We start from the raw sequence: 23,355 nt of genomic DNA, 5'->3' as shown, positions 1-23,355 counted from the left end.
TACAAGGCACCTTATAAATTAAAAGAATTGTGTGAGTAGACTTTTAAATAAACATAGATTATGTGGCTGTACAGTTTGTTATTCAAGATACTTAGTAGCTTGGTCCAATTTATAGGAGTTATATTATATAAGTTAAGGTGTCGTTTTATTGATCACCTGATAATCAGAACTCCGTTCATGCTTGCTTGGGTTGATACAATTTATTCCTTAGTTCTTAATCTAACAATTGGTTCGATATTTGATGGAAATAGTGTTTAGTGGATACAATTTGGAATTGAGTAAAAGAATATTAGGTTCAGCTGCCAGGTTCTGAGGTCCAGAGAAGACTGACTACGCAGAGTCGTGACCCTCCGATCGTCAGTTCGGAGTTGGCCGATTTCCCACTCCAACTCTATATGTGGTGTCAGCGTGTGTGGTGTCGGCGTGTGTGGTGTCAGCGGGTGTGGAGTCAGCGGGTGTGGAGTCAGCTTTCCGGTCAAGAGTCGGCGTACACTTTGTGTCAAGAGTTAGTGTCAGCTCTCCCGCAACATTTGAGTCAGCGTACATAGTTGCACACTTGTGACTTAGTTGCACTCTTGCGACATAGCCGGATGTACTTGAACCCACAGCACTTGAATATTGGGAATTGTGCTTATGTTGTGGATTCGGGTTTAAGAGTCTGGGTCGAGTTCAGGGCGTAGTGGTAGGGGGCGAATAATGCTGAGCAAAGGGAGGGGCTCGAATGTGCCGGGTGATAACTCCTCCCCCTCTAAAAGTCTGCGTCCCGCAGATAAATTAACAGAATGGTGGGCTGTTGTCGAATAGTCAAGCGTTGATCCGAATTTGCTGGTCAACGTTTTCGGGTATCATCTTCTCCGAGTTGAGTACCGCATTCCAGTCTTCTGCATCCAGTGATCCTGGTATCCATTTCCAGGCTGAACCCAGCCAGTTTACCGCTCGAGCTCTGCGTGATGATGGCCTCATCACTCTGTTCATCCCTTCCGCTGCCTGCTCCAGGTAATGCCTCGTTATAGTGTTGATACGTTGATCCCGCAGGGTTGCCGCATCCCGGCTAGTTTCGTCCACTAGCTGCATCATCCTCGATATGTCGATGACATGAACCAGTTTGAACATTCCGTTGATGCGCCATACTCCTCCTTGTTGCAGGGGTACGACGGGTGCGTCCTATTGGTATATGCGCGCGCTGATGTGAGACCGACGATTGTGAGGCTTGTAGGGCATTGTTCGAGAAGGAAAGGAAAGCTTGTGTATATACTATCCGCGCTTATAATATTTGTGTATTCATGCTTAAATTATTTGTGTATTTGTGTGTATAATATTTGTGTATTCATGCTAAAATTATTTGTGTATTTGTGTGTATAATATTTGTGTATTCATGCTTAAATTAGTTGTGTACTACATTTAATGTTTTTTTTTGTGTGTATGTTAAAATATTTTGTGTTAAAAATAGAAAAATATTCTATGTGCATGTTAAAAAAATAGATAGGTTCATAAAGCGCTCTTTAATTCCTCAAGTCTGATTTGTGTAAGATTTTCCCTGATTTAGTTTTTATCGTCCCTCCGCGATTCTCTTGGACCTCCTCTGGTCTAAAACGTTGTTTCTCTTTCGTTTTAATCTGCTTATTAGCGACGAAAACCTTATCCCCCGACTCAGTCCTATTTTTATTATGCCCTATATTGACCATAGTCTGGTTTCGCTCTTTTAAGTAGGGTTATGTTATAGTTCTATCTCCAATGTTCGGAGGTAGTTTAGTACCGTTGGGCAAAGGAGACCCCTTTCGTTGTCCGACACTATCATTCTAGGTAACGTAGGGCCTGTAGCAGTGCTTCGCGGAGGTGAATTGATTTTTTACCAATCTCTGCGTTATTCGAATTTTATACAACTTAAAATTCTGAAAGCATGGATTGGAAGAATGGGGTCTTGAGTACTAGTACGTATTTCGACCTACTAAACAATGCGTAATTCTAACATTGTCAGCAGCAGATTCGACGTAAAAGGGAGTGGGTAATGGGGTGGAGCCGGCGGAGTGTTTTTGGCTAACAAAGTTCTTATTCGCGCCGGTGTCGATAAGAAACTTTAACTTGTTGCCATTCCTCGAGACGTATTCTATGTATGGCACGCTGGATAGGCGTCCGTCATAAAATTTACCTCATCGCTAACGTTCTCGTCGTCAGCCTTATGGTATGGGACATCGTACTCGAGGCTCGTGTCGTGGGCGCTCACCGCTTCGTCTTCGAAGGTAGTCTGACAAGCGGAATTTTGCGTGTCGTCTTCAGGCATTGTCATCACGCTAGACGGAACCGCCGTCATGTGGTACAATCTTTGTGCCTTCTTGAAGGGATTCGGGCCGGATGAAGTATTTTGGGACCCATACACGGAGTCGTTTCCACGGCGTATGCCAAAGCCGGACTGATACGACTGACCAGACCGATTTGATTCCATCTTAATGGCTGGTCGTGGTCCCTGGAATCTATTAAAGCCCCGTGAATTACCGGATGAACCATCATTAAAGGTTGCGCCCACCGGTGCCCTCACTGGTGGTTGGAACAAAGGCGGAAACCATGGGGCTATTGGAGGCGCATAGCGTGATGCGTTTGTTGGGTAGCGGGGTTGGAAAAATGGGGTGAACTTATTTGTGTGTTCCATTCGTGCATTACCCCTGACCGATACATTTTGCAGCTCCAGGCAAAAGGAATATGCCTCCGGCAAATTTTTCGGAGCCCGGATGATCAGTAATTTAGAGGCATCGCCGCTGAGCCCTCTTACAAAAACATCCAGTGCTTTGTCCCTATACATTTCAATCAGGGCACTGGCCACGTTAGGCGCGTGCTCCGATGGTTTTAATTTGTTTAGGATCAAGGAAAAGTGATTATTGACATCATTGTAGAATTGATCTAGGGTTCTACCTGTCTGTGTCAATTGGCTTAATTGATACTCAAGGGTTCGGACGTCTCGCTTGTCGGCGTAGTGAAGCGAAAGGACCCGCTTAATTTCCGACCAATCATCGTCTTCTACATTGTAAGAAGAAAGCGCCAAATCGGCGTCACCTCTTATTTTCTGTCTAATATAAAGGATGATGGTCCTATACAAGGGCTTGCCTATAATGATCTCATAATCATTGACAATGGCTTGCGCCCTGTTAATCCAGGACACAAATTTCCCGGGCTCCCCTTCAAAAGTCTGGAGTTCCTTAACGCAATCTGGCAAAGTAGAAGTTTCCTTCAGTTCATATTCGGTGCGCGGACGGACCAGGGGAACGGGTTGGGTCACCGCGGGATTACGTCTTTCATGGTCTTGCTCGAGGTAGCTACCCTCGTTCCGACTTTCCTAATATCTTCCTTAACTGCTACAACCTGATCTAAGAGGGTCTTAAGGCTCTCGTCGAATTTCTGCAGGGTGGCCTTGATTTCTTCCATTTCAAGAGGAAGGGGAAAATGTTTTATTTAGGAAAAAATACTATAGACCTATGCCAAGGGGTCCCAAGAGAATGACGTGTAAGTCGAATAAAAAAATAGTACGTAAGTAAGCAATTTAATTTTTTTAAATTTTTGAAATATAATTTTTAGTAATTTGTTTTTGTTCTTGTTTCTTATGATATAATTTTTAATATTTGTTTTTATAATTTTTATAATAATAATAAATGGCCATCACAACCCTATCGGGTCACAGCCTGTTGCACAATCTGCCTCCACGCTTTCCTGTCCTGGGCCCGCGCTCGCCAGTTGGTAACACCAGATGTAGACAGGGCTTCCATCACCTGGTCCTGCCAACGTATCCGGGGTCGTCCTCTCCTCCGTTTTCCGACGATTACCGCATCAAATACCTTACGAGCCGGAGCGTCTTCTTCCATACGGGCGATGTGACCCAGCCAGCGGAGTCTTTGAATTTTGACTCGGCTTACTATATCAACATCCCCGTACAGCTCATACAGCTCGTGGTTCCATCTGGTGCGATAAGCATCGCCAACGCAGATTGGACCAAAGATTTTGCGGAGAATCTTTCTCTCGAACACTCCAAGAGCAGCTGCATCGGATTGTACCACTGTCCAGCACTCCGCACCATATAAGAGTACTGGAAGAATGAGCGTCCTGTAGAGTGTTATTTTTGTCGGTCGAGAGAGAGCTCTACTGTTAAAGTGCCTACTGAGCCCAAAGTAGCACCTGTTGGCAAGTGTGATTCTCCGCTTAATCTCCAGGCTGACATCATTTGTGCTAGATATTGCAGATCCAAGGTAAATGAATTCCTTCACGGACTCAAAGCTATGGCTTCCTGCAGATAGCTGGGAATCAAGACGCCGCGATTCCCTGCTAGAGCACACCATAAACTTTGTCTTATCCATGTTAACTGCCAGTCCTACTTTAGCTGACTCTTTTTCAATAGCCCCGAAGGCTGCTGTAACATCACGCTTGGTTCGGCCAATGATATCAATATCATCAGCGTAGCCAAGGAGTTGGACACATCTGTTTGTTAGAATAGTGCCCGTCCGATGCACACCAGCCTTCCTTATAATACTCTCCATTAGAATGTTGAAGAGCATACAAGACAGCGAGTCGCCTTGTCTGAGACCACACTTGGTATAAAAGGTTTCAGATTGGTCATTTCCTACCCTGACAGAGCTGATGGTGTTGCTCAATGTCATCATGCAAAGCCGTATTAGCTTTGCTGGTATACCAAGCTCAGACATGGCGGCATATAGGCGATCTCGCCGGGGACTATCGAATGCTGCCTTGTAATCGACGAAGAGGTGATATGTGTCGATCTGATTTTCGCAGGACTTCTCCAGGATTTGGCGCAAGGTGAAAATCTGGTCAATAGTGGATTTGCCAGGCCTGAACCCGCACTGATAAGGTCCAATCAGTGCTTCGGCATGGGGTTTCAGGTTTTCACACAGTACGCTCGTAAGGACCTTGTATGCGACTGGAAGAAGACTAATGCCACGGTAATTGGTGCGCAATGTGGCATCACCCTTCTTCAGGATAGGACAGATCATGCTGTGGTTCCAATCGTCGGGCATGCTCTCCGTAAGCCATATCTTGCTGATTAGTTTGTGCATGCTCCCTACCAACATATCACCAGCAGCCTTAAACAATTCAGCCGGCAGGCCGTCAGCACCTGCGGATTTATTGTTTTTAAGTCGTTGGATTGCATCCTTGACTTCGGCATGGCTCGGGGTCGGTACGTCCACATCAGTACCATAGATTGGGGTTTGTGGATCATACTCTCCATAGTCATCATGGCCAGAGCCAGCTAATAGACTTGAGAAGTGATCCCTCCATAACCTCAGCACAATCTCTGCATCTGTGATTAGGTTTCCGTCATCGTCCTTGCACGCAACTCCTCCAGTCTTAAAACCTTGGGTCAGACGCTTAACCCTCTGGTAGAAGTTACGAGCTTCATTCCGGTCTCTGCTGCTCTCAATGCTCTCACACTCACGCCTCTCCTGTTCTCTCTTCTTGCGTCTGAAGAGGCGTTTCTCATCTCTCCTCCTTGACCTGTAGACCTCGACAACAGCCCTTGTGGCCCCAGCTTGCAGTGTTCTTCCGTAGGCGGCGTCTTTTGCAGCTGTTGCGTCGCGACACTCCTGGTCGTACCATGGATTCCTCTTTGGGGTACGTTGGAATCCGACGACCTCTTCTGCAGAAGTTCGCAGGGAGTGGGATATGAGTGCCCACATATTGCTGATGTCTTCAGGTGTTGGAGTTGCTCGGCTCAGTAGGCCTGTGACTTGAGTGGAGAATGCATCCCTTGTCCGTTGTGATTGCAGCTTCCCGATGTCCAGCTTTCTCAACAGTCCTCGACGTGCAACCTTCGCAACACATAGCCGTGTGCGAATCTTAGCTGCAACAAGATAATGGTCGGAGTCGATGTTGGGACCCCGACAGGATCGCACGTCGAGTACGTTAGATGCATGCCTTGCATCGATCACAACATGATCGATCTGATTTCTGGTCAGTCGATCAGGAGAGAGCCATGATGCCTTGTGTATGTCCAAATGACGAAACCCAGTACTACGAACTACCATATTATGCGCTGCGGCAAAGCCTATTAATCTGAGACCATTGCTCGAGGTGGTCTCGTGTAGACTAAATTGCCCGACGGTGGCACCAAAGATGTCTTCTCGCCCTACCTTGGCATTAAAATCCCCAAGGAGGATCTTAATGTCATGGGAAGGACAGCGTCCGTAAGCCCGGTCGAGCTCCGCATAGAAAGCATCCTTGGTGACATCGTCCTTTTCTTCGGTTGGGGCATGCGCACATATCAGGCTGATGTTGAAGAATTTGGCAGTAATTCGGATCGTTGCAAGTCTCTCGTTTATTGGCAGAAAGTGAGAGACCCGGCGCCGCAGTCTGGCGCCTACAACAAAGCCACAGCCAAATTCATGCCGTTCTGGATGGCAGCTGTAGTAAATGTCGCAGTTCTTCTTCCTAAGGCAACCTTGTCCTAGCCATCGCATTTCCTGGATAGCAGTGATGTCAGCCCTACATTTATTGAGGGTATCTGCTAGCTGTTGAGCAGCACCTGGTCTGTACAATGTGCGTACATTCCAAGTGCATACTCTCAAATCATTGTCCTTTTTACGTGTGCCATGGTCGTCAACTTTAGATGGGTTCCGTTCCGAGGCTTCATCTGCTACATTCACTGAAGATTTGTTTTCCGTGGGTGGATTTCAAGTCCTACGCCACAACCTAGTTTGAAGAGCTAGGACTCTCGTCGCGCGCTTTAGTTTGTCAAACAACGGGTGTTGAGTGACAATCCAGGGAGAACCACGTGGAGGTAGTGCGTCGGCTTGGGGAGAGCAGTGATAAGGATCATGCTGGCATTCACCAAGTTGAGTGCAATCAGACACTTTACCTTATATAATCTCCCCCGATCTCCCCAAATTTTATAATTTTTGGTACTCGTAAATGGTGGTTGTAATTTTTGTTTTTCTTCTTACAATATAATTTTTAATATTTTTTTTTTCTTTGGAATATAATTTTTGGTTTTCGTAAATGGTGTTTGAATTTTTAATCTTTTGAGGAGGAAGGGAGGAAGCGCTTTACTCACCCTTTACAAGTGTTTGTGTATTGATATTGGAGTGCTCGTGTTCGTCTTCAAATTCTGATGATAATTAGAGAAAGAAATTTTTTTAAATATGAGGAATAGCAGAATATAATATTATTTAATTGTAATAGGGTGTAGAGTGAGTGTGTATTACGGGTGCTGTTTTGTTGCGTATATTGCATACTTTTTTAGTTTTCCTTGTTTGTTGCATACTTTAATTTTATTTTTTGTTGCATACTTTCAGTTTTTCTTTTTCGTTTCGTTTTGGCTTTTTCTTTTTGTTTCGTTTTAGTTTTTCTTTTTTGTTTCGTGCTTTTAGGTTTTCTTTTGTTTTGTGTGTTGTAAATTCTGGTTTCGGGTTTTCTTGTGTTTTGTATTTTTTTGGCACTGGGCGCGGTGGTCCGTATTGTTCCGTTTTAGCCCGCAGGCCTACTCAGGTACGGTTGCTCACACAACCCACTGGGCAGCTTTTTTTGGGTGCATTCCACACCTCTTAGCGTTTTCAGCAGGTTGCCACACACCATTTTTATCTTTATTTGTTGGTTTATTTTTCTTGCCACACGCGAATGTGCTCACGGTGGTTCTCTTATTTTTTTATACACGGCAATATTTTAACACTCGCGGATATGCCAGTGGCAAACCGCCGCAGTGGGTAATTCCGTTTCTTTTATTTTTATAACACAACACAACCCTTTTTTTATATTTTTTTTTATTATAATTCTTGCCACTCGCAAATGTCTTCGCGGTGGTTCTCTTATTTCTTTATATGAAGCAATATTTTAGCAAACCGCCGCGGTGGGTAATTACTTCATTATTTTATTACAAAACATATTTTTCTTCTTTTTCTTTTTAATTTTGTTTCATATTTCGTAATTCTTTGATTTCATTTTCATTTTTAAATTTCATTCTTATTTTTGTTCTTAAATTACCCGCTCTTTTCCCATACGTTAATGTTTTACTTTTACTTTCTTTTACTTCTTTATACCTTGAGGAAAAAAAAATCCTCTACCTCTCTAAAAATTCCCCTATCCAAAAAAAAAAAAATTTTATTCTTTTATATTTTTTTATTTAGAGGAAATGCTTTTTATTCTCGTCTTCCCCTATCTAAATTTTCATTTTTTCTTTATTATTTTTTTCCCCTTTTTTTTTTAAACACTACGTTTTTCCTAACGCTTGTTTTTACACTTTTCCCAACCATTTTCCTCACTTTTTGTTCTACTCTGAAAAACTTTACGTTATTTTTTATTCTTGATTTTATTCTTTTATTTTTTGAAAGAAAAAACAAAAACTCCTCGTTACTTCACTTCTATACTTTTCCTTTTTTTTCCTTTAATTTTCGGAAAGATTTCTACACTTTAAAACTTTTTCCTATTCATTTTCCCTTTCTTTTTTATTTTATTTTGGGAAAAATTTCTACACTTTTAAACTTTTCACTATTCATTTTCCCCTTTTTTTTTATTTTATTTTGGGAAACTTTATTCTATTCATTCTTCATTTTATTTTATTTTGGGGAAAGAATTTTGTTTGGGGACAAAACGAAGAATATTTTTTTTTTTTTTTTTTTTTGAGAAGGATTTCTATATTTGTACATTTTTTCCCTGATTTTCGATTGGTTTTTTCTTTTTCTTTTTCTTGGGAAAACACTTTTCAGCACTCATAATACACTTCCACTCTACTTACCCGCTCGGGCGCCAGTTAAGGTGTCGTTTTATTGATCACCTGATAATCAGAACTCCGTTCATGCTTGCTTGGGTTGATACAATTTATTCCTTAGTTCTTAATCTAACAATTGGTTCGATATTTGATGGAAATAGTGTTTAGTGGATACGATTTGGAATTGAGTAAAAGAATATTAGGTTCAGCTGCCAGGTTCTGAGGTCCGGAGAAGACTGACTACGCAGAGTCGTGACCCTCCGATCGTCAGTTCGGAGTTGGCCGATTTCCCACTCCAACTCTATATGTGGTGTCAGCGTGTGTGGTGTCGGCGTGTGTGGTGTCAGCGGGTGTGGAGTCAGCGGGTGTGGAGTCAGCTTTCCGGTCAAGAGTCGGCGTACACTTTGTGTCAAGAGTTAGTGTCAGCTCTCCCGCAACATTTGAGTCAGCGTACATAGTTGCACACTTGTGACTTAGTTGCACTCTTGCGACATAGCCGGATGTACTTGAACCCACAGCACTTGAATATTGGGAATTGTGCTTATGTTGTGGATTCGGGTTTAAGAGTCTGGGTCGAGTTCAGGGCGTAGTGGTAGGGGGCGAATAATGCTGAGCAAAGGGAGGGGCTCGAATGTGCCGGGTGATAACTTATATATTAGGAGTTATTTATATTCGCCGCTGCAGGACTCAGTTTACTCAGGATCCAAAGCAGTTTTATAACTTTGTAAACACTAAGCGTAAACATGTATCTTTTCCCCACTGCTTACGTTTGAGAACTCTTATGCGAACACTGATCAGGCAATGGCCGATCTGTTTGCACAGTTTTTTCAAACTACGTATTCACCTAGCAGCAGTTCAGCTCAGCCTTACACTTATAATATCCAATCAGCCATTATATTTTGCACATCTTTCGATCAAAGTTATGTGTTATCGGATCTTCTTAAGGCCAAGCCCGTGTATTCGCCAGGCCCTGATGGAGTACCAGGCTGTGTTCTGAAGAACTGCGCCGAAGCTCTGTGCAAACCGCTCGTTAAACTCTTTAATTTATCGCTGGAAACTTCGATCTTTCCCCATATAAAGAAGGAATCCTTCATTATTCCGCTGCATAAAAAAAAGAAAAAATCCGACGCTGCAAATTATAGAGGTATCTCTAAATTGTCAGCAATTCCAAAGCTTTTTGAAAAACTTATCACTCCACATTTGCAACACCTATGTAGTTTAATATTAACTCCGTGCCAGCATGGCTTCATGAAGCGCCGCTCCACCACTACCAACTTATTGGAGCAAACATCTGGTGCTCGTGTTCGTCTTCAAATTCTGATGATAATTAGAGAAAGAAATTTTTTTAAATATGAGGAATAGCAGAATATAATATTATTTAATTGTAATAGGGTGTAGAGTGAGTGTGTATTACGGGTGCTGTTTTGTTGCGTATATTGCATACTTTTTAGTTTTCCTTGTTTGTTGCATACTTTAATTTTATTTTTTGTTGCATACTTTCAGTTTTTCTTTTTCGTTTCGTTTTGGCTTTTTCTTTTTGTTTCGTTTTAGTTTTTCTTTTTTGTTTCGTGCTTTTAGGTTTTCTTTTGTTTTGTGTGTTGTAAATTCTGGTTTCGGGTTTTCTTGTGTTTTGTATTTTTTTGGCACTGGGCGCGGTGGTCCGTATTGTTCCGTTTTAGCCCCCAGGCCTACTCAGGTACGGTTGCTCACACAACCCACTGGGCAGCTTTTTTTGGGTGCATTCCACACCTCTTAGCGTTTCCAGCAGGTTGCCACACACCATTTTTATCTTTATTTGTTGGTTTATTTTTCTTGCCACACGCGAATGTGCTCACGGTGGTTCTCTTATTTTTTTATACACGGCAATATTTTAACACTCGCGGATATGCCAGTGGCAAACCGCCGCAGTGGGTAATTCCGTTTCTTTTATTTTTATAACACAACACAACCCTTTTTTTATATTTTTTTTTATTATAATTCTTGCCACTCGCGAATGTCTTCGCGGTGGTTCTCTTATTTCTTTATATGAAGCAATATTTTAGCAAACCGCCGCGGTGGGTAATTACTTCATTATTTTATTACAAAACATATTTTTCTTCTTTTTCTTTTTAATTTTGTTTCATATTTCGTAATTCTTTGATTTCATTTTCATTTTTAAATTTCATTCTTATTTTTGTTCTTAAATTACCCGCTCTTTTCCCATACGTTAATGTTTTACTTTTACTTTCTTTTACTTCTTTATACCTTGAGGAAAAAAAAATCCTCTACCTCTCTAAAAATTCCCCTATCCAAAAAAAAAAAAATTTTATTCTTTTATATTTTTTTATTTAGAGGAAATGCTTTTTATTCTCGTCTTCCCCTATCTAAATTTTCATTTTTTCTTTATTATTTTTTTCCCCTTTTTTTTTTAAACACTACGTTTTTCCTAACGCTTGTTTTTACACTTTTCCCAACCATTTTCCTCACTTTTTGTTCTACTCTGAAAAACTTTACGTTATTTTTTATTCTTGATTTTATTCTTTTATTTTTTGAAAGAAAAAACAAAAACTCCTCGTTACTTCACTTCTATACTTTTCCTTTTTTTTCCTTTAATTTTCGGAAAGATTTCTACACTTTAAAACTTTTTCCTATTCATTTTCCCTTTCTTTTTTATTTTATTTTGGGAAAAATTTCTACACTTTTAAACTTTTCACTATTCATTTTCCCCTTTTTTTTTATTTTATTTTGGGAAACTTTATTCTATTCATTCTTCATTTTATTTTATTTTGGGGAAAGAATTTTGTTTGGGGACAAAACGAAGAATATTTTTTTTTTTTTTTTTTTTTGAGAAGGATTTCTATATTTGTACATTTTTTCCCTGATTTTCGATTGGTTTTTTCTTTTTCTTTTTCTTGGGAAAACACTTTTCAGCACTCATAATACACTTCCACTCTACTTACCCGCTCGGGCGCCAGTTAAGGTGTCGTTTTATTGATCACCTGATAATCAGAACTCCGTTCATGCTTGCTTGGGTTGATACAATTTATTCCTTAGTTCTTAATCTAACAATTGGTTCGATATTTGATGGAAATCGTGTTTAGTGGATACGATTTGGAATTGAGTAAAAGAATATTAGGTTCAGCTGCCAGGTTCTGAGGTCCGGAGAAGACTGACTACGCAGAGTCGTGACCCTCCGATCGTCAGTTCGGAGTTGGCCGATTTCCCACTCCAACTCTATATGTGGTGTCATCGTGTGTGGTGTCGGCGTGTGTGGTGTCAGCGGGTGTGGAGTCAGCGGGTGTGGAGTCAGCTTTCCGGTCAAGAGTCGGCGTACACTTTGTGTCAAGAGTTAGTGTCAGCTCTCCCGCAACATTTGAGTCAGCGTACATAGTTGCACACTTGTGACTTAGTTGCACTCTTGCGACATAGCCGGATGTACTTGAACCCACAGCACTTGAATATTGGGAATTGTGCTTATGTTGTGGATTCGGGTTTAAGAGTCTGGGTCGAGTTCAGGGCGTAGTGGTAGGGGGCGAATAATGCTGAGCAAAGGGAGGGGCTCGAATGTGCCGGGTGATAACTTATATATTAGGAGTTATTTATATTCGCCGCTGCAGGACTCAGTTTACTCAGGATCCAAAGCAGTTTTATAACTTTGTAAACACTAAGCGTAAACATGTATCTTTTCCCCACTGCTTACGTTTGAGAACTCTTATGCGAACACTGATCAGGCAATGGCCGATCTGTTTGCACAGTTTTTTCAAACTACGTATTCACCTAGCAGCAGTTCAGCTCAGCCTTACACTTATAATATCCAATCAGCCATTATATTTTGCACATCTTTCGATCAAAGTTATGTGTTATCGGATCTTCTTAAGGCCAAGCCCGTGTATTCGCCAGGCCCTGATGGAGTACCAGGCTGTGTTCTGAAGAACTGCGCCGAAGCTCTGTGCAAACCGCTCGTTAAACTCTTTAATTTATCGCTGGAAACTTCGATCTTTCCCCATATAAAGAAGGAATCCTTCATTATTCCGCTGCATAAAAAAAAGAAAAAATCCGACGCTGCAAATTATAGAGGTATCTCTAAATTGTCAGCAATTCCAAAGCTTTTTGAAAAACTTATCACTCCACATTTGCAACACCTATGTAGTTTAATATTAACTCCGTGCCAGCATGGCTTCATGAAGCGCCGCTCCACCACTACCAACTTATTGGAGCAAACATCTTTTATCACGGATGGCTTCTGGAATGCCTTACAAACAAACGTCATTTACACTGACTTCAGTAAAGCATTTGACTCTGTTAACCATTCGCTTCTTTCCGCCAAATCTCTCTCATTAACAATTTGGCAGTCACCATGTAGCAGCTCAGGAACCCAATCGGGTCAAACGTGGACATGACCAGGCTTAGGAACTCCCTCTTGGTAGGGACGCGTTCCCCTGTCTTCACGATTTTCGGGACTCGATGGTATTTGATGCCGAACTTGAAGTGATCTATAGCCGGTATAGCCTTCTCCTCAGCTTCGGTCCTTTTGACGCTAGCTATGGATTCAAGTGCTCTGACCACATTTGCCGAACTGGAAGTTAATCGACACAAGTCAAATCCTGCATCTGCATGAATTTCTCTCACCCGTGTCGAAACGGCGATAGCTTCTTCTTCACTGGGGAAACTGTCGACGTAGTCGTCTACGTAGTGGTATTCCTTGATGGCCAGGGCTGCTTGCGGGCCCGTGCTGCTGTACTGCGAGGCATTCAAGGTGTTCACATAGTCCGCCGAACATGGTGAGCAAGCTGCTCTGAACGTCATCACTTGCATCTCGTATGTGTCCGGCTCCCGCTGGTCATCTCCGTTCCTCCACAGGAACCTCTGGGAACCTCTATCTTGTGGCTGCATCAGATGAAACATCTCCTTGTTGTCTGCACAAACCCCAACTGCTCCTTCCCGAAAATGGAAGAGCACTGCTGGGAGTGGCTTGTAGCGCTGTGGGCCTTTCAGTAGCGCTGAATTGAGGGACAAGCCGTTCACCTTGGCAGCCGCGTCGAAGACCAGCAGGATTTTTCCAGGTTTGTTCGGGTTTTCCACCCCAAAATGCGGCAGGTACCATATCTTGCATTCCTGGAACCTCTGGACTTCCTGGGGCTCCAGTCGTCGTGCATACCCCTTCTTGACGTAATCATCCATTAATCCCTTATAGGCCCGCGCGAAGTCCACGTCGCGTCTCATTTTTCTTTCGATGTTGACGAGTCTCTTGAGCGCCATATTGTAGCTCTCCGGCAGTCTCACCTCGTCGTCTCTCCATAGCAGCCCGGTTTCATATCGTCGACCTACTCGCTTAGTCGCCTCCTCCAGGATTCTCAGGCCCGTGCCTCGCCGCCATCTGCGACTGACGGCGCCAGCTCCACTCCGCCAGCTGCCACTGGCTGTGCCGGCTTTACTCCGAAATTCTCGATCTCGAAATAGTCGCTGACCATCTTCTCCAGAAGATTACCCTGGGGCACGGCTAGGAGGCACGAACTCTGAAGCGGTGAGCTCACCTTTCCGCTCACCGGTCCATACACCACCCATCCAAGTGCGGTGGCGGCTGCAAATGGTCCTCCAGATCCATAGCTTCTTGTTTTGAGGGGTATTCCAAGATGCGCATGATCCAGTCCAATTAGGATCCTCGGCGTCGCATTGTTGTACGGCTTCACAGGCAGGCGCGCATTCGCCTTCACTGCCTGTACATCATCCCTGCATCGGAAGGTTCAAACTGGCTACTCCGTACACGTTCTTCAGCCCATGGCGCTTTGGCTTGCCCGCTGCACTGATCTGCAGGCTGACCACATCCGTGTACTCTTTGGCAGATTTCCCACCAAACCATTGCACGTTCATTTGGCGACTCTCGCCTTTCAGGTTCAGGCTGCGGATGAGTTCGTCGTCGATGAGCGTGACAGACGATCCTTCATCCAGCAATGCATAGGAGTCGACATGCGTATTCTCCCCGTACAACGTCACGGGTAGAATCCGGAATAGTAGGTCGCATCCAATCGAATCAACGCAGCTCAGGTTCCGATGCGGTCACACGTCGATCGCCTTTCATCCTGCTCTCGCCCCGCGTCTATAACTGCGGCTGACGTGGGACGGCTCCTCTCGTTTTAATCCACTGGTCCACGACCAGTTTCACTCCATTCCACTCCGTTTGCTGCTGTCTCTGAACAGCCGTCGGTCTTGTCTGCTTCTCTGGTCGCTCCTGCGGCCTCCCTCTGCGACGTACGGCCGTCTAGGATGTCCAGGTGACTCGTGGAGAAGGTAGTGATGCCTCATTTGGCATCCGTAGACGTTGCATCCGCGGCTCTTCCTGCAGAACCGGGACATGTGTCCGGGCTCCAGACACGAGAGGCATAGCCTCAACTTCCTCGCAGACTCGATCCGCGTCGTCGTAGAAACGTCGTTGAATTCTTTGCAGTCCCTTGCGAATTCATGAAGCCATTGGCTCAGGTGCACCACTGTCGGATACGTGCTTCGCCCAGTCCAACCTCTTGCTTAGCGGCAACTTGGCGATCAGCTCCTCCATTAGGGTTGGGTTCCCTAGGTGCTGGCTGCCGATTGATTGCAGGAATGCTGCCAGGTTGCTCACCTTCGTCGCGAACGGCACGATATTTACGATGTTGGCCCCCTGACAGACAGGCAAACAGATTGGCTGCACATCGCGCACGCTATCCAGCTGGCTACGGATGAGTAGCTCCGGACGTCCATACCGGAATTGAAGCTGCTCCATAACAGCTTCTACGTTGCTGGGATGGATGAGCAACGACTTCACTGTCTCGCGGGCGTTGCCTTTCAGGGCTTTCACTAGCCGCTGGTAGTTTTCCAGTTGTGTTCACCGGTAGGCTGCCGTTGTCTCCGTGAACGCGCACAGGAATATTGGCCATTCCTCTGGCTGACCCTCGAAATCTGGAAGATCCGGTAATCTACATGGCGTCCATCCAGGTATGCTCGCCGTTTCCACTTCATATGATGCGATGGTGCAGATACCTCGAAGTTGTGTGTCGGCTCCCGTGGCGGATGAACATAACCTAGCCCAGGCTGTGCCGTGGCGGTCATACAAAGTGGCGGAGAATAGCCCACTGTTGTTGTTGGTGTGTGTGTCCGTGTGACAGGTTGCCCGTTTGCACAATGGCCGTTGCTTCGGGCTGAAGATTACTGGCCGCTTTCCTGGCGGCTGTTCCACTTTGCTTCGGAGTCTGTGGCCGCTGCCGATCACCAGCCACACTCACAGAGCTTGCCGGGGTGCAAGTTGCTGTGGCCCTGGTGGTCGCAGTTGCGGGAACACCCGAGGCTTCCAGCCTGGGGCTCCGCCGAGGCGAATGTTTTGTGGGCATCATCGCAGAGTGCGAATAAAAGATAATGTCGCCGCTTGGACGATCACGGGGAATGCCTTTAAACAAACACTCTAGTGTTGGACTGGTGCTGGTGTTGATGTTTTATTCTGGAAGAGTTACATTAATTACTTAACTCTTACAACTACTTAGTCTTTAACCTACCGCAGTTTCTCTTCCCTCTTGTTGTGATGGCGCAAATCGGCCTAATTACGCCAAATTGTTTTCCTCTGTTTACCCTATTTAGTGGGACCGAATAACCTGAACTTAAATACCAAAGCTATCGATACATATAATACTGCGGCGCTAAGTTTTGAACTTGACTAACTATCGATAACCTTAATCCGTTCCGCGACACATGTATAACTAAATGCAAGCTTCACAGGAGGCTGCACAAAATGGGTACCTGCACTTACAGGACTATATCTTGAGTTAACGGATTTTGCCAGATATGAGCGATACCTCAAAAGTTGCGTCATCTCAAACGAGCAAATTTTTAAAAATAATTTTTTTTCTTGTGTACTATATAGACGTTTGGTCTCAAGGAAAGTGAAATAGATATTTAAAAACCCCTTTCAACGGTGTAAAGCCCTTTTTAATATCTTTCTTAATTATAAAGTTATGAATTTTTTAATTGACAAAGTTTGTTTAATATTTTGACGTAAGCTTAGGTTAGTTGTAGAACAATAGTTGCTCATATGATAGTAACAAAAATTTTCCAATTTTTTTCAGGATTGTTAAGAAAAAAATAGTGCAAACAGACAAACCGACGACTGGCTTCATTTTGAAAAAGAAGAAAAAATCGAATTTTTCGAATAACTTCTGAATGAAATGTCGGATCGAGTCGATTGAGGTACCAATCGACGCGTATCCATCTGGGGACTAAAATGTGTCCACCAACCTTTAGTGATAAGCTCGGCCAAATACCAGGCCACCATGGCTTTGTGAAATACACGGCTGTTAGAACCGTCACAAGAATTGCAATTTCTCTTTCTCACCTGATTTGGCCGAGCCAAATTGAAGAATTTAAACTGCAACTCTTAATTGCACTTGAAACTCGCATATATTTTGGTCTAAGAGTCACAATAAATTCACTTGTGATTTAAAAATGTTTATTGAGGCGCACGTCCGTGGCCGCTTTTCTCACCCAGCGGAGCGAGTATCAATATGCTTGGCGATCGGAAAAAGAAGGTGGTTCTCCCCTACCCGCAAGCTTACCGGCTAGAGGAGATCGGCGCAAAATCTCACCCAGGGAAATTATGGATGAAAAAAAATTTCCTTTGCTTTTTGCTTTGCTTTTGGTTTTTGTTTTTCCCAACCATGCCCATTGATTTTTACTAAATTCGAAATGCGTTGTTTGTCATATTTATTTATTATTCATTATATTTATTATTTATTAATATTAATAAATAAAACTGAAAAGATAAAAAAGGAAATAACAAAAATCTGAAAATAAATTAAAAAGAAAAACAAATTATTTAAGATTTTTATAAATAAAGATATTGAGACGTCAAAATTTCTAGTACAGCCAGAACTGAAAATATTTGTTTAATGAAATAATGTTTATTCATCATTATTAACATAATAAAATGAGAATAATTGAATGAACAGGGCAGTAATCTTATCATTTCACAATAATAAACCAATGCTACGCACTATGAACAACCCAATGTGACCATTTCGATTTGGGTTGATTTACCATCAAAACGCTGCACAAAACGCACTCGTAACTAATTACGACGGATTATTTTTTTGCTGCCATCCGTTAATGTAAAAAAACAAATTTCTTATATAAATAATATTTTTCATTTAATATTGAGCTATGTTTAAATTTTGTACTTCAATAAAATTATTATAGAACATAAATTGGTAAACTTAAATAATAAATATTGAATTGTTCATGAAATAATTTTTTCTATGTTAAAAGTCCCACGCACACAGTCCCAAGCGAGATGAAAATTTTCTAAGTACAGTTTTGTGAGAGCAAAATCTATGTTGAGAGAACAAATTTCCTCTCTTAACTCGGGGTGGGTGAGAACAAACTACGAAAGATGCCTGCCGGAATGCACCGAAACGCTGCTTGCACCGAAAAGTCCGACTGGGGTGTAATTACGTAATACCACGTGATTAGCGTAAAGTCGAATAAAAATCTTTGGTCTTAATTAACCATCCGCGAGAGTCCAAGTATGGTTTGAAAGTGAAGCTGGGCTTATCTTTGATGCCTAACCCAAGCCTACTTGAATATGCATCTTCCAGGGAGCATTATCGGGCTTAATTAATGGCATGGGAAAGAATGCATGCATTTTTGGAGACCACTGCAATCTGGACAATGGGACGGAACTGCGATTTTTTTGTCTTAAAACCTACTCGTGAAAATCACCCTCACACCCACAGGTTAGAACGAAAAACCTATTTTTCGGCTCAAAGCTGAAAAAAGGATGATCTTTACCAAATATCCTTTGCGTGAAAAATTCCTAATTCTTTTCCTCACAAGTCTTCTAGTAAATACAGTGATGGTCCCCACTTTTTCTTTACTCGGACTTTTACTCCAACTGGTGCTAGCTTAGCATTGAAATTTTTTGCCGCATTGCTAAGCTTAAAGTTTCGTTTCGTCACTATCTGTCCAATTTCAAATGTCCTGTGATGGCATCGCAAATCAAAGCTACGTTTGTTGGTCTGATAGAGTGTGCAATGATATATTTGGAGGTAAAATAATAATTTTATTAATTTTTCTTCCAAACATAGCCCTGCTCTGATTCTTCATCTCTTACGGTGTTGCTTCTATTCTTTTGCTCCTATTTCTAGTAGTCTTCAACTACTAAATGAGTCTCCAAAGCGTAAAAAATCTTCTTTTAGTGATGTGCTTGTGGTGAATAGTCTTCAGCCTGCTCAGCCGACCACTATGCAACCGCTTATATCTCTGGCCACCCCAAGGGCCGGACCTGAGAAAAATTCGGCTTTCGAATATCTCAGAATTAATGAGCAATTCAAGACGATTTGTTCCGCCAGCTTTTGGCCAGAGAATATTTTCGTCCCAGAACATCAGCCAAGTACGGTGAAAAAAAAAGAACCAAACCTGTGAATGTAAAATTCCCACATGTTAAAGCCACTGACCAACCTTCCACCTCATCTTCCTCAGTATTAAAAAACTAATGCCTTCCTAACACTTACCTATCAGAATACAAGAGGGTTACGTAGTAAACTTCCCAAACTGTATTCTGATAGTTCTTTCTTTGCATCTCACATTATTGTATTTACAGAAACTTGGTTAAAGCCGGAGATCTTAAGCTCCGAAGTTTTTCCTAGTAGGTAAACCACTTTTAGATGTGATAGAACTCTGCGGGGGAGAAGGAGTATTAATTTCTGTAGACTCCAAATTCGCTTCTGAAGAGGTAAAATCACAGGAGTGTGGTGACATTGAATTTCTTTGCATCAAATCACTTTGTCCGATCAATCTTTGTATGTTAACTGTTCGTACATACCACCTTCGTCTGAACTGCCAACATACTGGCAACATTTGTCTATTCGTTTGGTTTTCGACCAGCTGATAGCTCTGAGTGACTTTAATATCCCAGAACTTATGTGGTCAAATGTTGAAAATTCACCGTCTTTACAGCTTAACTCCCACCACGACTTCCCTGCGGGCATGTTTGAAATGTCACTCGGGCAAATTAACCACGTTAGAAATTCTTTAGGTCGGCTGTTGTACTTATGTTTCGTTTCTGATCCTGATCCTGATTTTTGACGCTTGTGTGCCGTGGAAATATCCGTCCGCCTCAACGAATCCGCCTTGGTATACAAGGCACCTTATAAATTAAAAGAATTGTATGAGTAGACTTTTAAATAAACATAGATTATGTGGCTGTACAGTTTGTTATTCAAGATACTTAGTAGCTTGGTCTAATTTATAGGAGTTATATTATATATATAAGGAGTTATTTATATTCGCCGCTGCAGGACTCAGTTTACTCAGGATCCGAAGCAGTTTTATAACTTTGTAAACACTAAGCGTAAACATGTATCTTTTCCCCCACTGCTTACGTTTGAGAACTCTTATGCGAACACTGATCAGGCAATGGCGATCTGTTTGCACAGTTTTTTCAAACTACGTATTCACCTAGCAGCAGTTCAGCTCAGCCTTACACTTATAATATCCAATCAGCCATTATATTTTGCACATCTTTCGATCAAAGTTATGTGTTACCGGATCTTCTTAAGGCCAAGCCCGTGTATTCGCCAGGCCCTGATGGAGTACCAGGCTGTGTTCTGAAGAACTGCGCCGAAGCTCTGTGCAAACCGCTCGTTAAACTCTTTAATTTATCGCTGGAAACTTCGATCTTTCCCCATATAAAGAAGGAATCCTTCATTATTCCGCTGCATAAAAAAAAGAAAAAATCCGACGCTGCAAATTATAGAGGTATCTCTAAATTGTCAGCAATTCCAAAGCTTTTTGAAAAACTTATCACTCCACATTTGCAACACCTATGTAGTTTAATATTAACTCCGTGCCAGCATGGCTTCATGAAGCGCCGCTCCACCACTACCAACTTATTGGAGCAAACATCTTTTATCACGGATGGCTTCTGGAATGCCTTACAAACAGACGTCATTTACACTGACTTCAGTAAAGCATTTGACTCTGTTAACCATTCGCTTCTTTCCAAAGATCGAGAGATGGCATCGGCCGCAACATTTTCACTTCCCTTTCGGTGCTCTATGGTCAACTGGTATCCTAGTCTACCTCTCAAGTCGTTCTTTTTCATTAACCAACTTCAACTAGCATGATCGTTGATTACCTTGAAGGGGTGTCCTTTGATGTACATTCTGAGTCTATCAATGGCTAAAACTACCGCTAAATACTCTAATTCGGTTACCGAACAATTTCGTTGAGCCTTGTTAAGCTATTTGGACATGTAACTAATTGTTCGTTCATTCCGTCTTCGTCACATTGTGCCAATAAGCCTCGTACTCCATAGATAGATGCATCACACTGAATTATGAAAGGTTTGTGATAATTGAGCAAAATCTATGTTAAGAGAACAAATTTCCTCTCTTAACTCGGGGTGGGTGAGAACAAACTACGAAAGATGCCTGCCGGAATGCACCGAAACGCTGCTTGCACCGAAAAGTCCGACTGGGGTGTAATTACGTAATACCACGTGATTAGCGTAAAGTCGAATAGAAATCTTTGGTCTTAATTAACCATCCGCGAGAGTCCAAGTATGGTTTGAAAGTGAAGCTGGGCTTATCTTTGATGCCTAACCCAAACCAACTTGAATATGCATCTTCCAGGGAGCATTATCGGGTTTAATTAATGGCATGGGAAAGAATGCATGCATTTTTGGAGACCACTGCAATCTGGACAATGGGACGGAACTGCGATTTTTTTGTCTTAAAACCTACTCGTGAAAATCACCCTCACACCCACAGGTTAGAACGAAAAATCTATTTTTCGGCTCAAAGCTGAAAAAAGGATGATCTTTACCAAATATCCTTTGCGTGAAAAATTCCTAATTCTTTTCCTGACAAGTCTTCTAGAAAATACAGTGATGGTCGGACTTTTACTACAACTGGTGCTAGCTTAGCATTGAAATTTTTTGCCGCATTGCTAAGCTTAAAGTTTCGTTTCGTCACTATCTGTCCAATTTCAAATGTCCTGTGATGGCATCGCAAATCAAAGCTACGTTTGTTGGTCTGATAGAGTGTGCAATGATATATTTGGAGGTAAAATAATAATTTTATTAATTTTTCTTCCAAACATAGCCCTGCTCTGATTCTTCATCTCTTACGGTGCTGCTTCTATTCTTTTGCTCCTATTTCTAGTAGTCTTCAACTACTAAATGAGTCTCCAAAGCGTAAAAAATCCTCTTTTAGTGATGTGCTTGTGGTGAATAGTTTTCAGCCTGCTCAGCCGACAACTATGCAGCCGCTTATATCTCTGGCCACCCCAAGGGCCGGACCTGAGAAAAATTCGGCTTTCGAATATCTCAGAATTAATGAGCAATTCAAGACGATTTGTTCCGCCAGCTTTTGGCCAGAGAATATTTTCGTCCAAGAACATCAGCCAAGTACGGTGAAAAAAAAGAACCAAACCTGTGAATGTAAAATTCCCACATATTACGGCCACTGACCAACCTTCCACCTCATCTTCCTCAGTATTAAAAAACTAATGCCTTCTCTAACACTTACCTATCAGAATACAAGAGGGTTACGTAGTAAACTTCCCAAACTGTATTCTGATAGTTCTTTCTTTGCATCTCACATTATTGTATTTACAGAAACTTGGTTAAAGCCGGAGATCTTAAGCTCCGAAGTTTTTCCTAATAGGTAAACCACTTTTAGATTTGATAGAACTCTGCGGGGGAGAAGGAGTATTAATTTCTGTAGACTCCAAATTCGCTTCTGAAGAGGTAAAATCACAAGAGTGTGGTGACATTGAATTTCTTTGCATCAAATCACTTTGTCCGATCAATCTTTGTATGTTAACTGTTCGTACATACCACCTTCGTCTGAACCGCCAACATACTGGCAACATTTGTCTATTCGTTTGGTTTTCGACCAGCTGATAGCTCTGAGTGACTTTAATATCCCAGAACTTATGTGGTCAAATGTTGAAAATTCACCGTCTTTACAGCTTAACTCCCACCACGACTTCCCTGCGGGCATGTTTGAAATGTCACTCGGGCAAATTAACGACGTTAGAAATTCTTTAGGTCGGCTGTTGTACTTATGCTTCGTTTCTGATCCTGATCCTGATTTTTGACGCTTGTGTGCCGTGGAAATATCCGTCCGCCTCAACGAATCCGCCTTGGTATACAAGGCACCTTATAAATTACAAGAATTATGTGAGTAGACTTTTAAATAAACATAGATTATGTGGCTGTACAGTTTGTTATTCAAGATACTTAGTAGCTTGGTGCAATTTATAGGAGTTATATTCGCCGCTGCAGGACTCAGTTTACTCAGGATCCGAAGCAGTTTTATAACTTTGTAAACACTAAGCGTAAACATGTATCTTTTCCCCCACTGCTTACGTTTGAGAACTCTTATGCGAACACTGATCAGGCAATGGCGATCTGTTTGCACAGTTTTTTCAAACTACGTATTCACCTAGCAGCAGTTCAGCTCAGCCTTACACTTATAATATCCAATCAGCCATTATATTTTGCACATCTTTCGATCAAAGTTATGTGTTATCGGATCTTCTTAAGGCCAAGCCCGTGTATTCGCCAGGCCCTGATGGAGTACCAGGCTGTGTTCTGAAGAACTGCGCCGAAGCTCTGTGCAAACCGCTCGTTAAACTCTTTAATTTATCGCTGG

At 42.4% G+C, this 23,355-nt stretch overlaps 1 protein-coding gene across 1 annotated transcript; it reads right to left on the bottom strand.

Moving 5' to 3' along the window:
• Nucleotides 1-3,656: 3,656 nt before the first annotated feature.
• On the bottom strand, nucleotides 3,657-13,936 carry LOC123257252. Its single transcript, XM_044715506.1, has 2 exons — nucleotides 13,020-13,936; nucleotides 3,657-6,264 (listed from the first exon to the last, which is right to left on the bottom strand). The coding sequence occupies exons 1-2, from the start codon at nucleotides 13,934-13,936 to the stop codon at nucleotides 3,657-3,659; spliced, it is 3,525 nt and encodes a 1,174-aa protein (XP_044571441.1).
• Between the last annotated feature and the right edge of the window lie 9,419 nt (nucleotides 13,937-23,355).

The sequence above is a fragment of the Drosophila ananassae genome, chromosome 3L, assembly GCF_017639315.1.
Source record: "Drosophila ananassae strain 14024-0371.13 chromosome 3L, ASM1763931v2, whole genome shotgun sequence".
Lineage (NCBI taxonomy): Eukaryota > Metazoa > Arthropoda > Insecta > Diptera > Drosophilidae > Drosophila > Drosophila ananassae.
The sequence above is the reverse complement of the archived record's forward strand: the minus strand, read 5'-3'. Positions and strand labels throughout refer to the sequence as shown.